General features: G+C 63.3%; 3 protein-coding genes across 4 annotated transcripts in view; 1 reads left to right on the forward strand and 2 right to left on the reverse strand.

Moving 5' to 3' along the window:
* Window positions 1–4,221, reverse strand: part of SLC12A6 (solute carrier family 12 member 6) — a 28,362-nt gene extending 24,141 nt beyond the window's left edge. For both annotated transcript variants that reach the window (XM_075912269.1, XM_075912268.1), the window contains exons 1-2: window positions 4,064–4,221; window positions 1,800–2,767 (exon numbers count right to left, since the gene is read on the reverse strand). In XM_075912269.1, the coding sequence (XP_075768384.1) occupies window positions 1,800–2,073 (274 nt within the window). In that variant the 5' untranslated portion in view covers window positions 2,074–2,767; window positions 4,064–4,221. The remainder of the gene's footprint in view (window positions 1–1,799; window positions 2,768–4,063) is intronic.
* Window positions 4,222–7,473: 3,252 nt separating this feature from the next.
* NOP10 (NOP10 ribonucleoprotein) lies at window positions 7,474–9,506 on the reverse strand. Its single transcript, XM_006128280.3, has 2 exons — window positions 9,348–9,506; window positions 7,474–7,763 (listed from the first exon to the last, which is right to left on the reverse strand). Exons 1-2 carry the CDS (start codon window positions 9,399–9,401, stop codon window positions 7,623–7,625), a joined length of 195 nt encoding a protein of 64 aa, XP_006128342.1. The 5' UTR covers window positions 9,402–9,506; the 3' UTR covers window positions 7,474–7,622.
* Window positions 9,507–10,330: 824 nt separating this feature from the next.
* Window positions 10,331–18,601, forward strand: NUTM1 (NUT midline carcinoma family member 1). Its single transcript, XM_075911976.1, has 6 exons — window positions 10,331–11,704; window positions 12,306–12,434; window positions 12,510–12,646; window positions 13,324–13,595; window positions 16,083–16,199; window positions 16,311–18,601. Exons 1-6 carry the CDS (start codon window positions 11,265–11,267, stop codon window positions 18,174–18,176), a joined length of 2,961 nt encoding a protein of 986 aa, XP_075768091.1. The 5' UTR covers window positions 10,331–11,264; the 3' UTR covers window positions 18,177–18,601.
* Window positions 18,602–18,787: the final 186 nt, after the last annotated feature.

Raw genomic sequence — 18,787 nt, forward strand, 5'->3', positions numbered from 1 at the left:
AGCCCGTCTCGCTGTCTGCGGAGCGGAGGAACAGGCGTAGGCAGGAGCTGCACAAAGGCCATTTGTCATGGGATGATGGGGGAAGGAGGGGAGCTGCGGGGGGGGATGCACAACATGGGGCGGGGGGAGACAGCCCAGCAGGGAGGCCAACGGGTTCTCAGGTCGGGGGGGTCATTTTCCCGCGGCCGTTCACACCGCAGGGCCTTCTCCCCACTCCCCATCCGCCCCAAGGACGACGGGGGCACGGAGCCAGCCTCCCCCGGGGAGATAAAGCCACACGGCGTTCCCGAGGCCCTGGCTGTCTGCTCCCATCTGTTCTCCGGCTGCAAGCCTCGCACACGCGTACCTGCGTGCTCATTTCCCGCAGCCCTCGGAGGCGAGGTGGGCGGCGTTCCACGCCTCGGCCGTGACGATACGGTGAGGGGACAGCCCAGTGGGGGGGGGCTCTGGGGCACACGCGTGTGAACCGGGCAATAGCCGTACGCCTGCTCTCCCTTCCTGCCCCCACCCCGCTGCCGATCAGCTTGGCCCCTGCGGCAGGGGGGCTGAGGCCAGGCCTCGTGAACGGGGCGTGAGAGGAGATGCACCAGGGACGGAGGGGGACAACCCACAGCTTAACGTGGGACCGAGCCAGATAGTAAAGGAGGGGGTCCAGGGTGGCAGCTTCTGGCCGGCTCAGGGGGTGGAAAACGGGATGCCTCCGTAGCACACCAGCTCCCACCCCGCCCCAGGCTGACCCTGAGTCAGAGCTTACCCCACTGCCCAGCTTGTGCAATCGTGAGCCCGCCCTGGCACGGCCGGCGTTTACGGCAAGAGACGGGCCACGAACCCAGCAAATGAGTCACCCCTGCCTCTTAAAATCTCTCCTTGCCATTCAAAGTTCTCCTCCGCTTCCTGTCCTAAACTCCCAGGGCTGCGGAGGGGGCCCCCGGCGCGCCGCACCAGAGGTGGGTGCATCTCAGCACCGAGGAGCAATCCGACGCGCTCGGACGCCGCGGCCTCACCCCAGAAGCAGACGCATTTCAGGGCGGGGTGCGCCAGCTGTGGCGCACAGCTCCTACGTGCCCACCGGGCTCATTCGCCTGACACACACACCCCCCCCCGCGGGGAGGAACCCCGACTTTGACTCAGCCGTGACCAAGAGGACAGCCGCCTCTCTCATCTTGAGCCTGCCTTAAAAAAAGGGAATCGACAGGATAAAAGGGGAAGTTCAGCTTCTCCCGAGTCATTTCCCCCTGAGCCTTGCTCAGCATTTCCCACACAGGAAAACGAGGGAAGAAAAACAAAAAAGGAACTGGCTTGAGACATTCACACTCAAGTGACACCACGAGTCAACTCACCATGACCCCCCCACCGTGAAAACACGGTCCCATCCAGCAACAGCTATAACACTGAGCCTTTTCCGTCTCCCCTGCATGCAGGAGTCACCCCTTTGTAATGCATCTAAAGGAGGTGTCTTCCCAGCTCCTGCACACTCAGGAATTGTGGTGCACATCTCCATGGTAAACACAAGTTGGCGCACAAAGACGTGCGTTGCACGTTGAGCGGACCACTTCCAACGCAACCATAAAAGTGTCTTCCTCGGTTTCCAATACTGGGGACATGTCTGGTGTCCTCTCCCATGCTCGCACCAACGTGATCACGCTGCCACCATTGCAGCTCACTACTCTCGCACGAGAGCGCCACCTCCCATGCACCCGTGTCCCTGTCCACCCTCCCACACCCGCTCCAATCACCACACCAGCAGCTACATCAACCTCGATGACGCTCCTGCACGTGACCGGCCACGTCCCACCTACCTTCCGCCACGTCATGGGGGTTGGAGGTCTTGTCGCTCGCCGGCTCGCCTGCCGCCGTGGCCGCCGAGGTGGTAGCCCCGGAGAAATCACTGATGCCCTCGCTGCGGCTCGTCTCGGGGACGCTCTCCCGGGAGCTGAAGCGGACCCGAGAGCTGGAGCGGGAGCTGAGGTCCGGGCTGGTGTCCGAGAGGCCGGGGATGTCGTCAATTTTCGTCGGGGTCACCATGAACCGGACGGAAGCCATTTTGGCCGGGGACTGGTGGCGTTGGTGCATGCGGGCGCGGAGCAATCGAACGACTTCCTGGTAGCTTTAAACTCTAATCATCCAGAAACAACAACAAATAAAAAGGGAAACGATAATTTAGGAGGGTAACAGCAGGTGCCGTCACTGAGTGGATTCATATCGAGCGTGGCGCCTTCGCGGTCTGGTGCAAGGTGGTGCCCAGACACCTGGTCGGTATCAGGTGAGTTTTCCGCAGGTGTGGCTAAAGGTGGAGCACCGGAGCTGACCCATGGTTTACCGGGCAAATATTTCACGGCTGTCTGGTTTAGTTAATGATTTGTTTGCTGGAGGCTGTTTGCATGCAGGCAATCCTCGGAGAAGTGCACGGCAGGATCCGTGGGCCCGGAGGAGAATGTTTCACGTGTCCCGAGACAAGCAACAGTTTGTATCCTGCTGGGAAGGCGGTTCGAGGAAGGGGGTCTGTGGGTTACGGAAATGTGACAGTGCAAGGCGGCAATAGAATGTCACACGGTCCTAGTGCAACACTGGAGGAAGGAGAGACCAAGAGATCCAGGTGCGAGATGGAGAATTACCCACTGGTGAATGACGTAACGTGCAAGGACAGCAAGTATCCCAAAGAGCCCCGGTTGCGAACACCCCACGTGAACCTGGTGCAACAGTGCAAGGATCCTGGTGCAGGGTGACAGCTATTCCAAACAGCTCTGGTACAAGGAGGTGGAATATCCTAGTGCAAAGAGAGGATTATTGAACAAAATTCTGGTGCAAAGACATATGCAACTAATCCGTGAGGTCCAGGAACAATTATGATGCACGAGTATTCCAAAAATGTGCAATTTTTCATCAGGGTCCTGGGGTGAGAAGGTAACTATTAAATGTCAGTAGTGCAAGCATGCTCAGCAGAGCAAGGGAATATGGCTGCTCCAGAGGATCCCAGGGCCAGGATACACAAACTCCCTTTAGGGTCCTAGTGAAACTCACATGAAAGCACGCAGTCGTGCGAGCATGAGGAAATCCCACATGAGAACACGTGAAGGCTCCATATGGTCCCCATAGAGGGGACAGAATTGTGAAAGTGCATGCATATCACCAATGTGCCTAGGGTACAAGAGAGTGCAAAGCCACAGCAGGAGAGGGATAATGGTGGAAAACTGTGATGGGTACACAAAATCCTAGTGAGGAGCAACCCCTCAAGAGAAGGAATGATAGTGCAAGGAATGTGTACGACTCTTGTGACTAAATCACCAGGACAAGGGTATGCTGCAGGAGCTCTGTGAGGAAAATAGTGCAAGGGATGTGGGTCTGTCGTGCACTACTGGAAGGGGCGTGAGAGCCCCATCAGCAGGTAAGGCTCTGTGAACTAGTGCCAGAGTGTGCAACGGGAGGGGGGCGGTGGAAATCAGTGGTGTAAGGCACATAAAGCCCCTGTGAACACCCGTGCTGTGGAGGCCTGAGAAAGCCTTACAAGGGAGCAACAGTGCAAAGGGATGCCCAAACCAGATACGGGGAAAGCAACGGTGAAAAGGGCACGCAAGACCCCCGTGCACAGGTAATTTGGTGCGAAGGCTGTGCGAGAGTCCCACGAGGGGGGTGGCATAGGACTCTGCTATGAGGAAGTGACTGTGCAAGGGGCGTGCAAGAGCTGCCCCTTGCTGCTCACTGGTGCAAGGAGCGTGCAAGACAGCAATGGTGCCTGCAAACCACGTATGCGAAACTGATGGTGCACGGAGCGTGCGAGAGCCCCATAATGGTGCTACAGGGAGCACGAGAGTCTGTCACCAGGCCAATGGTGCAAGGGGCGTGCAACCCCCCCAGTGGGTGGGACAATGGTGCAAGGGATGTGCAAGACCCCCCCCCCGTGGGTGTGAGGCGGGGGAGGTGCCCTATGCTGCCCACTTGCGCGGGGGAGGTGGGTCGCACTGCGCGTGCGCAGCAGCCCCCCTGCCCAGCGCCGCGGCGCCCCCTCCCCTCGGAAAGCGCGGGAAAAGCCGCGGGCGGCCGTTGGGGACCGTTAGCGGCTTACCTCGGGCGCGCGCCGGCGGCTGCTCCGCAGCGTTCCAGCGGGGTCCCCGCGCGCCGGCGCTGCAGCTGCTGCCGGCTCCAGGGAAAGGGGAATGCGCGAGCTGGGTCCCCCCCTCCCGGCGCGCTTCCCGGCGCATGCGCACGGCCGAGCCGCTAGGGCTGTTGTTGAGCTCGAGCTCGTTGTTGACGGTGGGGGGGGAGGATAGAAGAGCGGGGTCAGAGGTCACGCTGGGGCTAGGACACGGCATGCTGGGAGTCGTAGTTTTTCAGACGGGAGGGGCGGGCTGCGGGGGGCAAAGGAAAATGTGGGGGAGGGGCAATGATGGGGGGGGTCAATGTGCATGGGGGAGGGGAAAGGGCATTTGTGGGGGAGGGGCATTGGGGGTCAGGATGCATGGGGGAGGGGCATTTGTGGGGGAGGGGCATTGGGGGTCAGGGTGCATGGGGGAGGGGCATTTGTGGGGGAGGGGCATTGGGGGTCAGGATGCATGGGGGAGGGGCATTTGTGGGGGAGGGGCATTGGGGGTCAGGATGCATGGGGGAGGGGCATTTGTGGGGGAGGGGCATTGGGGGTCAGGGTGCATGGGGGAGGGGCATTTGTGGGGGAGGGGCATTGGGGGTCAGGATGCATGGGGGAGGGGCATTTGTGGGGGAGGGGCATTGGGGGTCAGGATGCATGGGGGAGGGGCATTTGTGGGGGAGGGGCATTGGGGGTCAGGATGCATGGGGGAGGGGCATTTGTGAGGGAGGGGCATTGGGGGTCAGGGTGCATGGGGGAGGGGCATTTGTGGGGGAGGGGCATTGGGGGTCAGGATGCATGGGGGAGGGGCATTTGTGAGGGAGGGGCATTGGGAGTCAGGGTGCATGGGGGAGGGGCATTTGTGGGGGAGGGGCATTGGGGGTCAGGGTGCATGGGGGAGGGGTATTGGGGATCGGGGTGCATGGGGGAGGGGCATTTGTGGGGGAGGGGCATTGGGGTCAGGGTGCATGGGGGAGGGGCATTTGTGGGGGAGGGGCATTGGGGGTCAGGGTGCATGGGGGAGGGGCAATTGTTGGGGAGAGGCATTGGGGTTCAGGGTGCATGGGGGAGGGGCATTTGTGGGGGAGGGGCATTGGGGTTCAGGGTGCATGGGGGAGGGGCATTTGTGGGGGAGGGGCATTGGGGTTCAGGGTGCATGGGGAGGGGCAATTGTGGGGGAGGGGCATTGGGGTAAAGGTGCATGAGGGAGGGGCATTTGTGGGGGAGGGGCTTTGGGGGTCAGGGTGCATGGGGGAGGGGCATTTGTGGGGGAGGGGCATTGGGGGTCAGAGTGCATAGGGAAGGTGCAAACGCGATGGGGCATTTGGGGCACACGGGAGGGGAAATGCAGGGCTGGGGCATTAGAAGGGTAAATGTGACGCCCACTCAGGAAGGTGCAAGGGTGCCACTCGGGGGGTGCAGAGTGTGTGGCGGGGAAGGGAAGCGGGGGTCACCCTGGCTTCCTGCCCCCAGCCTGCAAGATGTTTAACACCCCCCCAATGTGCAGGGTGGAGGGGACACCCCATTTTCCTTCTCCACAGGCTGACCCCCGAGCTGAGCCCCTGCCTGTGGCGTGCCAGGGGATGATGCCGCCTGCAATCCTCTCTCGGCAGGGCCCTAGCCGGGGTCAGCGAGGCCCCGACCCCACCACCAGCCTCCCGATTGCCCCTCCATCCCGACCCACAGTCCCCTGGGATCCCCCTCCCCACAGGTCTGCCATGCCCCTCCATCCCGAATCCCAACCCATAGCCTACTGGCATCCCCCCCACATGCACACTCAACCCACAGCCCCCTGCTATCCCTGTCCTGGCTTCCCCCCACAGCTCCCAAGGGCGAGGCGCTCGCTAGGGCCACGCTCGGGGCCGCGTGGCTGCCCACGTGTCCCGTGCCAATCCCCCCGCCACTGCCTGCAAAGGGGCAGCCGACGGAGCACGTGGGCCGGGTCCCCACCCTTATTCGTGCTTGCCTGTACGTTAATCCCCACTCAGGTTATTGTCAAGCCTTCCCATGGTCATAGAAACTCCCATCTCCACGCCAAGCCGATGCCTGGCATTCCCCAAGAGGTGCTGAGGAGCTGCTGAGCCGGCCGTGTTCCCCATGGATCCCTCCACCCATCAGTGCTGCCCCACAGCCCGGACCCTCGGTGAGAAGCAAAAAGCCTAGATTTTGATACGCCCGCATCTTGAATACTGCGTACAGACGTGGGCTCATCTCAAAAAAGATATACTAGCCTCAGAGAAGGGCAACTAAAATGACGAGGGGTTTGGAACGGGTCCCATATGGGGAGAAATTAAAGAGACTAGGCTTTTTCGGCTTGGAAAAGAGGCGACGATGGGGGGATAGGATCGAGGTCTATAAAAATCACAATTGGTGTGGAGAAAGTGAATAAGGAAAAGTTATTTACTTGGTCCCATAATGTAAGAACTAGGAGCCACCAAATGAAATGAATGGGCAGCAGGTTTAGAACAAATCAAAGGAAGTTCTTCACACAGTGCACAATCTGTGGAACTCCTTGCCTGAGGAGGCTGTGAAGGATAAGACTATAACAGGGTTTAAAGGAGAACTAGATACATTCATGGAGGTTAAGTCCATTAATGGCTATTAGCCAGGATGGGTAAGGAATGGGGTCCCTCGCCTCTGTTAGTCAGTGTGTGGAGATGGATGGCAGGAGAGAGATCGCTTGATCATTATCTGTTCTCGTCACTCCCTCTGGGGCACCTGACATTGGCCACTGTGGGCAGACAGGACACTGGGCTGGATCAACCTTTGGTCTGACCCAGTCTGGCCCTTTTTATGTGTGCTCCAGTGGGGGGAGAGGGCTGAACACCAGCACAGGCTCTCCAATGCAGGAATGGGGGGGAGGGGGCACGGAGTCTCAGGGGCTGGATCCAAGTAAGCTGGGGGCCACATCCGGCCCTCAGTCTCCCCCCCAGTTTCGAATGACCACTGACAAGGGCCAAATTGGTTCCTGCTTCCAGATCTACTCCCAAAAGCCCCCCACTGTTCCTATCAACCTCACCAGGGGCGGATAAGTCCCTGCTCTCTGCCCCACACCTTCCCCTGCTGGCTGACCCATCCCGAACCACGTGAGAGATCCCCTAGCGCCGTGGTACGAGTGGGAAGTCCAGGGGGTACCTCCCCACAGCTGAAATTTGGAGAAAACTGAATGTTTGCTTTAAGTTTTACAGCACTTTATTCTTTTGGTACTTTTTACACCCAAAAATCTCATCGCCCGCCCGGCTACGATGAAGTTGTTTAAACAAATGTGTTGCAATGGTGAAACCAAGTGGCCTGGCAGCAGCACCTCCAGACAGGTCAATTAGGAATGATTTGGGGGTGTTCCCTGGCAGGCCAGACCAGGAAACGGGAAGGAGCAAACCAGACAGATGATGTGGGATCAAGACAATTTATTTGCTGCCAAGAGGAGCAGGGTTGTGGAGTCGGAGGCTAGACACAGGCGAGGGTCCCGGCGGCAGCGGGGGGCCGGCTTCGGGGAGGAGCCTGGCCCCATCTCGGCTCAGCGGTGGTGCCGGCGGACGGCTCAGAGGACGGCCTGCGGCTGCTGCGTCATCAGGACCCCGAAGCGCTTCTTGATGGTGATGCGGTGGCGGGAGTACTTGTCATCCGGGGAGAAGCGGGCGGGGTGGGCGGAGCAGGTCGGCTGGCCCGTGGGGTCCACTTTCTGCCAGGGAGAAAGGGACAGGATGTGTGAAAGCAACCGGGGCCAGACCCATCGTCCCTGGCTAGCCCGGTTCTGCTCCCTGCCCCACAGCAGTGCCGATGCCCCTCATTCCCGACCCCCTGCCCCCTCCAGCCTTGCCAGTGCCCCTCGCTCCTGATCCTCTGCCCCCAGCCCTGCCAGTGCCCTTCACTCCCGCCCCACAGCCCCTGCCCCCAGCCCTGCCAGTGCCCCTCACTCCCGCCCCACAGCCCCTGCCCCCCCAGCCCTGCAGGTGCCCCTCACTCCCGCCCCACAGCCCCTACCCCCAGCCCTGCCAGTGCCCTTCACTCCCGCCCCACAGCCCCTGCCCCCAGACCTGCATGTGCCCCTCACTCCCGCCCCACAGCCCCTACCCCCAGCCCTGCCAGTGCCCCTCACTCCCGCCCCACAGCCCCTACCCCCAGCCCTGCCAGTGCCCCTCACTCCCGCCCCACAGCCCCTGCCCCCAGCCCTGCATGTGCCCCTCACTCCCGCCCCACAGCCCCTACCCCCAGCCCTGCCAGTGCCCTTCACTCCCGCCCCACAGCCCCTGCCCTGCATGTGCCCCTCACTCCCGCCCCACAGCCTCTACCCCCAGCCCTGCCAGTGCCCCTCACTCCCACCCCACAGCCCCTACCCCCAGCCCTGCCAGTGCCCCTCACTCCCGCCCCACAGCCCCTGCCCCCAGCCCTGCATGTGCCCCTCACTCCCGCCCCACAGCCCCTACCCCCAGCCCTGCATGTGCCCCTCACTCCCGCCCCACAGCCCCTACCCCCAGCCCTGCCAGTGCCCCTCACTCCCGCCCCACAGCCCCTGCCCCCCCAGCCCTGCAGGTGTCCCCCTATCTCGCCCCTCAGCCCCGCCCCCCCAGTCCTGCCAGTGCCCCTCACTCCCGCCCCACAGCCCCTGCCCCCCAGCCCTGCAGGTGCCCCTCACTCCCGCCCCCCAGCCCCTGCCCTCCAGCCCTGCAGGTGCCCCTCACTCCCGCCCCACAGCCCCTGCCCCTCCAGTCCTGCCGGTGTTCCTCCCTCCCCCCCCACAGTCCCTGCCCCCCAGCCCTGCACGTGCCCCTCACTCCCGCCCCACAGCCCCTACCCCCAGCCCTGCACGTGCCCCTCACTCCCGCCCCACAGCCCCTGCCCCCCAGCCCTGCAGGTGCCCCTCACTCCCGCCCCCCAGCCCCTGCCCCCCAGCCCTGCAGGTGCCCCTCACTCCCGCCCCACAGCCCCTGCCCCTCCAGTCCTGCCGGTGCCCCTCACTCCCGCCCCACAGCCCCTGCCCTCCAGCCCTGCAGGTGTTCCTCCCTCCCCCCCCCCCCAGTCCCTGCCCCCCAGGCCTGTCGGTGTTCCTCCCTCCCGCCCCACAGCCCCTGCCCCTCCAGCCCTGCAGGTGCCCCTCACTCCCGCCCCACAGTCCCTGCCCCCCCAGTCCTGCCGGTGTTCCTCCCTGCCCCCCAGCCCTGTCGGTGCTCCTCCCTCCCGCCCCCAGGGTGCTGCCCTGCAGAGCAGGCGGGGCGCACGCCGCTCCCGCGGATCCGGATTCGCTCCCCTTGGGGGGGGGTCCCACCTTGAGGGTGTAAACCCGCTCGCCCTGCGCGTTGAGGTAGAACTGCAGGAACATGCTGCGGCCCCAGCGCCCCGCGCCACGTGCGTAGAACCCGGCGGGCAGCTGGCGGAAGGGCGGCCGCAGGGCACGCTGGGAGCTGTAGTGCGCTCTGGCCCCAAGAACGCGCCGGGCGTTCCAGGGCGCTCTACCCCCAGTGCATGCTGGGAGTTGTAGTGCGCTCTGGCCCCAATGCATGCTGGGAGTTGTAGTGCGCTCTGGCCCCAATGCATGCTGGGAGTTGTAGTGTGCTCTGGCCCCAATGCATGCTGGGAGTTGCAGTGCTCTCTAGCCTTAACAAAAGACAGGACTATGTAGCACTTTAAAGACTAACAAGATGGTTTATTAGGGGATGAGCTTTCCTGGGCCAGACCCACTTCCTCAGATCAAATAGTGGAAGAAAATTGTCACAACCCTATATACCAAAGGATACAATTAAAAAAAATGAACACATTTGAAAAGGACAAATGACATTTCAGAACAGAAGGAGGTTGGGGGGGAGGGCTAATGATATTAGAGGTGATAATTGGGGAAGCTATCTTTGTAATGAGTAAGATAATTAGAGTCTTTATTCAAACTTAGGCGTAAAGTGTCGAATTTAAGCATGAATGACAGTTCAGAGGATTTTCTTTCAAGCATGGTCTTAAAAGGCCTTTGAAGCAGGATGCAGGTAATCAAGTTGTTGAGGCAGTGTCCTTTCTGGTTGAAATGGCAAGAAACGGTTTTTTCTTTGTGATCCTGTCTGATATCTGTTTTGTGGGCATTGATCCTCAGAAGTGTCTGAGACGTTTGTCCAATGTATATAGCAGACGGACACTTTTGGCACATGATAGCATAAATTGTATTTCTGGATGCGCAGGAATATGTGTTCTTGATCTTATAACGCCGTCTGCTATGTGCATTGGACAAACGTCTCAGACGCTTCGGCAAAGGATCAATGCCCACAAAACAGATATCAGACAGGATCACAAAGAAAAAAACGTGGCTCAAATTGCGTCTCTTTTTCTGAGTTTAGGGTGCTGCGTAGACGCACCCTGAGAGGCAGGTCTGACGGCGGTAAACGGACTTAATGGGACAGCGGGAAACTTGGCCACGCCCAAGTGGACACCCAGCTAACTCAAATGCTGCCAGACCATGGCTGTTGCTGGAACAGAGTGTGCCGGACTAGAGAGGTTCAGCCTGTATGCACATTGGGGGTAGTTTTGCCAGGTGTCTCCTATTGGCCCGCACAGTCCGGTATTTGCAGTGTCTGTCCAGTTAAAAAAAACAAGAAAATACCTGTTTTTCTCGGACAGAAGGCTGCTTGGGACTTTCTTCCCCTGCCACGTTCGGTATTTTTGGTGAAACTCTCTGGCAACCCTAACTGGGGGCAAGCGGGAATGTAGCTAAAATGTAGCGTTACGCAGTGCAACGTGCCTCAGTGTACCTCGCCGGCCATCCGGACTAACTTGCGGAAAGGAACAGCCTAGCGTACGACTGTGTTTTGCCCTGTATCATCGGTGACGGGGTGGGACTGTTCTCCAGCATAGAAGGGGCGTGGCCTTGAGTTGGAGGGGCGGGGTCTCGGGAGAGGGGCGGGGCTCAGAGCCAGCCTCCCCAGGGTGGGATTGACAGGCACCAGGAAAGTTGGAGGGGTGGAAGTGGGCGGAGGGGGGGGATTGAGGGGCCCTGGTAGAGCGGGTGCAGGGGAACCCCAGGATCGGGCTCGGAACCCCCCCCCCAGCTCAGAACTCCCGATGTCTCTGGATTCCGGAATTGTTTTCATTCGACCCGGCACCTGGGAGCAAGAGGGGGGGGGAGTTTCCCATCAGCCCTTGCTCTCCGACAGGGGGGGCTGCTGACATCCTCTGCAAAGGGACCCCGTGCACCCCCATCCCCGCCATGAGCGCCCCGCCGCCCCCCCTCCTGCTGCCCACCTTCCCTGGCGCCGCCCTGCTCCTGACCTCGCCCGACGCCCCCGGGGGCAAACTCATCGTGAAGCTGAAGCCCGAGGGGGGCCCGGAGTCGGCCCGGGCCCAGACCATCATCCTGACAGGGGCGCCAGCAGGCTGGGGCCCCCCGCGACGGGACGGGGCCCCCCTCCGGCTCCAGCTGGCCGCCGGGATCCGCACCGTGCTGCTGAGCAAGGCTGGGGAGGAGCTGGGCCCCAGGGAGGCCCCCCCGGCGGCCCCAGCCCGGGCGCCCCCCGCCAGCGACCCCTCGGCCTCCTGCACCTCCAAGGGCGTCTACGAGAACTATCGGCGCTGGCAGCGCTACAAGGCCCTGGCCCGGCGGCACCACCCGGGCACGCCCGACGCCGAGGCCCTGGCTTGCTTCTTCATGTGAGAGCCGGGCTGTGGGGCTGAGTGAGGGGCACCGGCAGGGCTGGGGGGCAGGGGCTGAGGGAGCGAGGGGCACTGGCAGGGCTGGGGGAGTAGGGGTTGTGGGGCAGGAGAGAGGGGCAGTGCTGGGGGAGCAGGGACCATGCAGCGGGAGCAAGGGGCACCAGGAAGGCTGGGGGGCAGGAGTGTGGGGCAGGGCTGGGGGGTAGGGACTGCAGGATGAGAACGAGGGGCACCCGCAGGGCTAGGGGTCAGGAGCTGTGGGTCAGGAGCGAGGGGCACCAGCTGGGCTGGGGGGCAGGGGCTTTGGGTTTGGAGTGCAGGGAGAGGCAGGGCTGGGGGGCAGGGGCTTTGGGTTTGGAGTGCGGGGAGGGGCAGGGCTGGGGGGCAGGGGCTTTGGGTTTGGAGTGCGGGGAGGGGCAGGGCTGGGGGGCAGGGGCTTTGGGTTTGGAGTGCGGGGAGGGGCAGGGCTGGGGGGCCGGGGCTTTGGGTTTGGAGTGCGGGGAGGGGCAGGGCTGTGGGGCCGGGGCACAGGGCGGGAGCGAGGAATAGGGCTGGGGGGCAGGAGCAAGAGGCTCCCCTCAGCGCTGCCGCCCCCCAGCCCCGTGCTGCGGTCGCTGGGCCGGCTGCGCCCCGAGCTGGCGCCGGAGGAGGGGGTGCCGCGGGCCGTGCAGGAGTGGGAGCGCAGCAGCAACTTCGAGCGCATGATCTTCTACGAGATGGCCGAGAAGTGAGTGTCCCCCCCACGGGGCCGCCCCAGGGACCCCCCCCCCCCCGCCCCAGCCTGACCCCTCCTCTTCCTCAGGTTCATGGAGTTTGAGGCCGAAGAGGAGCTGCAGATCCAGAAAATGAAACTCCTGAGCAGCTCCCAGTTCCAGCCCCTCCCCGCCGAGCCCCCCAATCTCCCCGGCCCAGCAGGCCCCGACGCCGGCCAGCAGCAAGGTACCCCCCAAAGGCCGGTAGGGGAGGGAAAACCCCACTTCCCGCCAGCCCACGGGCCGATCTGCCCCTCCTCCCCCTGTTTTTCTTTTGGCACGAGCCTTTCACTTTTGCACGTTTTTTCACACCCCTTCGCACGGCTTTTGCACAGACCCAGCACATTTGCACCCGTGCGGGGTTTTTTCCCTCTCCATAGCACCTTGGACCTTTTTCCCCCCCCTTTTTTTCTGTACATACCGAGCACTCGGGCTCGATTCTTGCCCACGCCTGAGACCTACCTGCTTTTTTGCACAGAATCTGCACGTCCTCGCACGTGCCCTTTGATGCTTTTTGCACGGACCTAGAACGTTTGCACTTTTCAGATCTACCTGGAATCTTTGCCCCCTGAGACTTGGCCCCAGTGGGTGCACCCTGCCTGCTTTTGCACCTACCCAGAATCCTTGCACAATGGTTCACACCCCATCGGCATTTGCACGTGATTTTTTTTCGCACGTGTGCGTGTTTTATTTTTGCTCCCACCGAGCACTTGTGCACACACCGAGAACCTTGCACGCACCCACAAAACCCGTGTACGTTTCCCCCCGTGCAGGATTTTGGGCTGGGTGGAAGGTCTCCAGGACTGGGGGTGCACAGGAGTGTCCCCCTCCGGTCCCTGCATGGTGTCTCCCCTTCCCCGGCAGTGTACATCCCCAAGAAAGCCGCATCCAAGGGGCGCCAGCCGCGCCGCCGCCAGCGCCGCCCGCCTGGCCCGCCGGCCGCGGGGGAGCCGCGGGAGATCCCGCCGGAAGCTGTGCGGCAGTACGCTGAGATCATGGAGGGGCTCCGGCCCGGCTGGGAGGAGGAGGCGGGGGGGCACGGCGAGCCCCAGAGCCCGGCCCCCGGGGCGTTGCCGGACCCGGCGCTGCTGCCGTACGTCGAGCAGCTCTGCGCGGACGAGAGCTTCGTCTGCAAGGTGCGTGCGTCCACCGGGGGGCGCCACATTCCCACCCCCAGGGCCCTCAGGGCCCAGCACCCAGGGCACACAGACCGGGGCAGGGGAGGGGACCCAGGTGTCCGGGAGGGTCCCAGGCCCCAGGGGGAAGAGAGCAGGAGAGGGGAGGGGACCCAGGCATCCGGGACGGTCCCAGGTCCCAGGGGGAAGAGAGCAGGACAGGGGAGGGGACCCAGGTGTCCGGGAGGGTCCCAGGCCCCAGGGGGAAGAGAGCAGGACAGGGGAGGGGACCCAGCTGTCCGAGAGGGTCCCAGGCCCCAGGGGGGAAGAGAGCAGGACAGGGGAGGGGACCCAGGCGTCCGGGACGGTCCCAGGTCCCAGGAGGAAGAGAGCAGGACAGGGGAGGGGACCCAGGCATCCGGGACGGTCCCAGGTCCCAGGGGGAAGAGAGCAGGACAGGGGAGGGGACCCAGGTGTCCGGGAGGGTCCCAGGCCCCAGGGGGAAGAGAGCAGGACAGGGGAGGGGACCCAGGCATCCGGGACAGTCCCAGGTCCCAGGGGGAAGAGAGCAGGACAGGGGAGGGGACCCAGGCGTCCGGGAGGGTCCCAGGCCCCAGGGGGAAGAGAGCAGGACAGGGGAGGGGACCCAGGTGTCCGGGAGGGTCCCAGGCCCCAGGGGGAAGAGAGCAGGACAGGGGAGGGGACCCAGGTATCCGGGAGGGTCCCAGACCCCCAGGGGGAAGAGAGCAGGACAGGGGAGGGGACCCAGGTGTCCGGGAGGGTCCCAGGCCCCAGGGGGAAGAGAGCAGGACAGGGGAGGGGACCCAGGTGTCCGGGAGGGTCCCAGGCCCCAGGGGGAAGAGAGCAGGACAGGGGAGGGGACCCAGGTGTCCGGGAGGGTCCCAGACCCCCAGGGGGAAGAGAGCAGGACAGGGGAGGGGACCCAGGTGTCCGGGAGGGTCCCAGGTCTCAGGGGGGAAGAGAGTAGGAGAGGGGAGGGGACCCAGGTGTCCGGGAGGGTCCCAGGCCCCAGGGGGAAGAGAGCAGGACAGGGGAGGGGACCCAGGTGTCCGGAAGGATCCCAGGCCCCAGGGGGAAGAGAGTAGGACAGGGGAGGGGACCCAGGTGTCCGGGAGGGTCCCAGGTCCCAGGGGGGAAGACAGCAGGACAGGGGAGGGGACCCAGGTGTCCGGGAGGTCCCAGGCCCCAGGGGGGAAGAGAGCAGGACAGGGGAGGGGACCCAGGTGTCCGGGAGGGTCCCAGGTCCCAGGGGGAAGAGAGCAGGACAGGGGAGGGGACCCAGGTGTCCGGGAGGGTCCCAGGCCCCAGGGGGGAAGAGAGCAGGGCAGGGGAGGGGACCAAGGTGTCCGGGAGGGTCCCAGGCCCCAGGGGGGAAGAGAGCAGGGCAGGGGAGGGGACCCAGGTGTCCAGGAGGGTCCCAGGCCCCAGGGGGGAAGAGAGTAGGACAGGGGAGGGGACACAGCTGTCCGGGAGGGTCCCAGGCCCCAGGGGGAAGAGAGCAGGACAGGGGAGGGGACCCAGGCGTCCGGGACGGTCCCAGGCCCCAGGGGGAAGAGAGCAGGACAGGGAAGGGGACCCAGGTGTCCGGGAGGGTCCCAGGCCCCAGGGGGAAGAGAGCAGGACAGGGGAGGGGAGCCAGGCGTCCGGGACGGTCCCAGGTCCCAGGGGGGAAGAGAGCAGGACAGGGGAGGGGACCCAGGTGTCCGGGACGGTCCCAGGTCCTAGGGGGAAGAGAGCAGGACAGGGGAGGGGACCCAGGTGTCAGGGAGGGTCCCAGGCCCTAAGGGGGAAGAGAGCAGGACAGGGGAGGGGACCCAGGTGTCCGGGAGGGTCCCAGGCCCCAGGGGGAAGAGAGCAGGACAGGGGAGGGGACCCAGGCGTCCGGGACGGTCCCAGGTCCCAGGGGGGAAGAGAGCAGGACAGGGGAGGGGACCCAGGTGTCCGGGACGGTCCCAGGTCCTAGGGGGAAGAGAGCAGGACAGGGGAGGGGACCCAGGTGTCAGGGAGGGTCCCAGGCCCTAAGGGGGAAGAGAGCAGGACAGGGGAGGGGACCCAGGTGTCCGGGAGGGTTCCAGGCCCCAGGGGGAAGAGAGCAGGACAGGGGAGGGGACCCAGGTGTCCGGGACGGTCCCAAGTCCCAGGGGGAAGAGAGCAGGACAGGGGAGGGGACCCAGGTGTCAGGGAGGGTCCCAGGCCCCAAGGGGGAAGAGAGCAGGACAGGGGAGGGGACCCAGGTGTCAGGGAGGGTCCCAGGTCCTAGGGGGAAGAGAGCAGGACAGGGGAGGGGACCCAGGTGTCAGGGAGGGTCCCAGGTCCTAGGGGGAAGAGAGCAGGACAGGGGAGGGGACCCAGGTGTCAGGGAGGGTCCCAGGTCCTAGGGGGAAGAGAGCAGGACAGGGGAGGGGACCCAGGTGTCCGGGACGGTCCCAGGCCCCAGGGGGAAGAGAGTAGCACCACATCAGGGGCTCACGCTCCCCACCCCGGCAGGTGGAAGCTGTGATCCACCCCCAGTTCCTGGCCCAGCTGCTTTCTCCGGAGAAGCGGCGTGACCCCCTGGATCTGACCGAGGAGTTGGAGCAAGAGCTGGGGCTCACCCCGAGCCAGGTATCCACCCCCCACGGCCACAGGGGGGAGCCAGAGCGGCGCCCTCCCTTCCCCCTATAGGCAGATCCCTCCCCATCCCCCCGGGTGACTCCATTTCCTTCCTCCTCACAGCTGGTCGAGAAACGTCTTCTAGCCCTCTCCGAAGACGAGCTCAGCCCCCCGGCCTGCCCCGCCTCCCAGTCAGACTCCACCCCCTCCCAGTCGGAGGAGGAGGATGAAGGCCACAGCCACAAGGGACCCACCAGCCGTCGGCCGTCGTCCTGCCGGGGAGGCGGGGCCAAGAGTGAGACGCTGGGGGCGGAGCCACAGGAGGTGCCCGCCCCCACACCCACGTGGACATCCCCGCGACGTCAACCGCAGCCAGGAAACAACACGAGGCCGGAGGACATGACCACTGCAAGAGGCCCCTCCCCTCTCCAACGTGGAGACCAAGGGAGACTAGTCTCCTCGCCACGGAGCCTCGCGGAGACGGCATCCCAGAAGGCTCAGGGGTATGGCCAAGATGGAGGCCGAAGGCAAGGGGCAGTGGTCACCACACAGTCCGGCAGCCAGGCTTGGGGCTTGAGGTCACAGGGGGACAATTTGGGAGGACCGGCGAATCTAAAGTCCACTAACCGAAAACAAGATGGCGGCCAAGAAGGGAAGGCCAACGGTCAATCGGAGCCCAGTGCTGGTGGGGAAGGACTAGGAGATGCCCCAACAAGAACGGAGTGTCATTACCGACAGGACAACTTGATGGACCCAGGCGCTCTAGCGTCAAACCTCAGTGGACATGGGAAACAAGATGGCTGCCCAGAAGACATGGTCAAAACCCAAGGCCAGGCTGGTGGGGAAGCACTGGGAGACGCCCCAGGCATGACCAGTCAAGCCGAGATTGTGAGGTCATACGGGGCCACCATGATGAAACAAAGAGCTGTCGGGTCAACTCTCAGTGGACGTGGAAAACAAGGTTGTGGCCAAGGAGAGAAGGTCAGAGATCAAAACCAGGAGGAGGCCGACTGGAGTGAAGCCACCTCGACAGAGCACGACCTCCAACGGGGGAGCATGAAGTTGAGTGGGAACCACCTCCAAAGGGAAGGAAGCCCCGCGTCAGCTCCCACAACACCCCGAGAACACAATGTCAATCACGCGGGTCAACCAACCATACTGGAATCGAGGGTGCACGACGCCCACCCTACAGCATTACTACTCAGCAGGGCCAATGGGCAGCCATTCAGCCTTTCCGCGCGCCTCCTGGGTGCTGACGGGCAAGGGGAGCATGAATTGTCACCCAGGTCCAACAGTCATGGCCAACATCCTCCTGACCCATCTCCCCTTGGCCTGCGTGGCCCAAAGAGGCCTATCGAGAGCCAGGGGTCTTCAGAGGCTGGGGCCAGTCACCGAGCAGAGCCAGAACGGAGATTCATGGGGGAATCGGGGTCCAGGCAGCTTCCCCTCCAAGATGGCGGCCCCCATGAAGGCAAGGGCATCAGCACCGCTGCTGGACCTAAAGATGCAGGACAACGTGAGGCAAGAGCCACTCGGGGCGGTGGCCACGGGACTAGGCCAAGGGATGACGGAAAGGAGAGAAGAGAGACCAATTCAGCCATGGGTGACGGCCCTTCCAAGATGGCCGCTGCTAACGGCTCAGCACATCCCCCTGCGGACATGGAGGATGCTGGGAAACACGGTGACAATGAGGAAGACGATGAAGAGCTGTCCGTTTTTTCCTCTCTACTGGCGTCCAAACTCCGGCTCTCCAGTCCTGAGGTGAGCGCCGTCTCGGCCCCGAGGGATCGTGTGACGCCCCTCGGCAGAGCCCTCTCCCCGACTTGGCAGCCCGGGCGATGGGATCCTGCGAGGAGGCGCTCCACCCGGCTATGCCCCAGTGGGGTGCTGAAGGAGCCACTGGCCACAGACCCTGGCATTCGGCACAGCCACAAGAGGAAGGGTGACAATATGGCCGCCAGAAGGAGCAAACGCCTGCGCAGCCAATAAGAGGGGGCGGCCATGATGGGGCCTTGACTCTTGATCCATCTCCAGATCTTTCTGAGTGCCTTAAATCCCTTTGTCAGCCAGTCCCGCCCTCCCCTCAAACCCCACCCCTTGGAATGTTGAGGAGGAAATGAAGAGCGTTCATTGGCTGGCAGATGTTCCCCCGCCTCTTGGAATGTTGAGGATGAAATGGAGGATCCTCGTTGGTTGACAGAGCGCCCCGCCCCTGGGCTCGCTGAGGAGGGAACCGAGGGCCCTCATTGGCCGATACCGCCCAACTTTCAACGTCCCGCCCCCGGAATGTAGACGGTGAAGCAGAGGATGCGGATTGGCTTCCCATTGAGTGGGCGGCACCTTTCGGAAACACAAATGCCGGTAGCAGAGCGATCTCGTCGTTCTCTGGGTCCATTAAAGGGATTTAGACAGACGTTCGGCCCCGCTCACGATGTGTCAGATCTGGCGCCCTCTGGGGCAGAGTTGAGTGTGGGTCCCCACTGAGGGGCATCTCTCCAGAGCTGTACCCCCCTTTCCAGCCTCCGAGCCAGCAAGATCAATGCCTTATATATGGAAATGCCTCAGGATCCATTCCAGGGGGCTCCCTTGAAACTCACATT

The sequence above is a fragment of the Pelodiscus sinensis genome, chromosome 30 (assembly GCF_049634645.1).
Source record: "Pelodiscus sinensis isolate JC-2024 chromosome 30, ASM4963464v1, whole genome shotgun sequence".
NCBI lineage: Eukaryota > Metazoa > Chordata > Testudines > Trionychidae > Pelodiscus > Pelodiscus sinensis.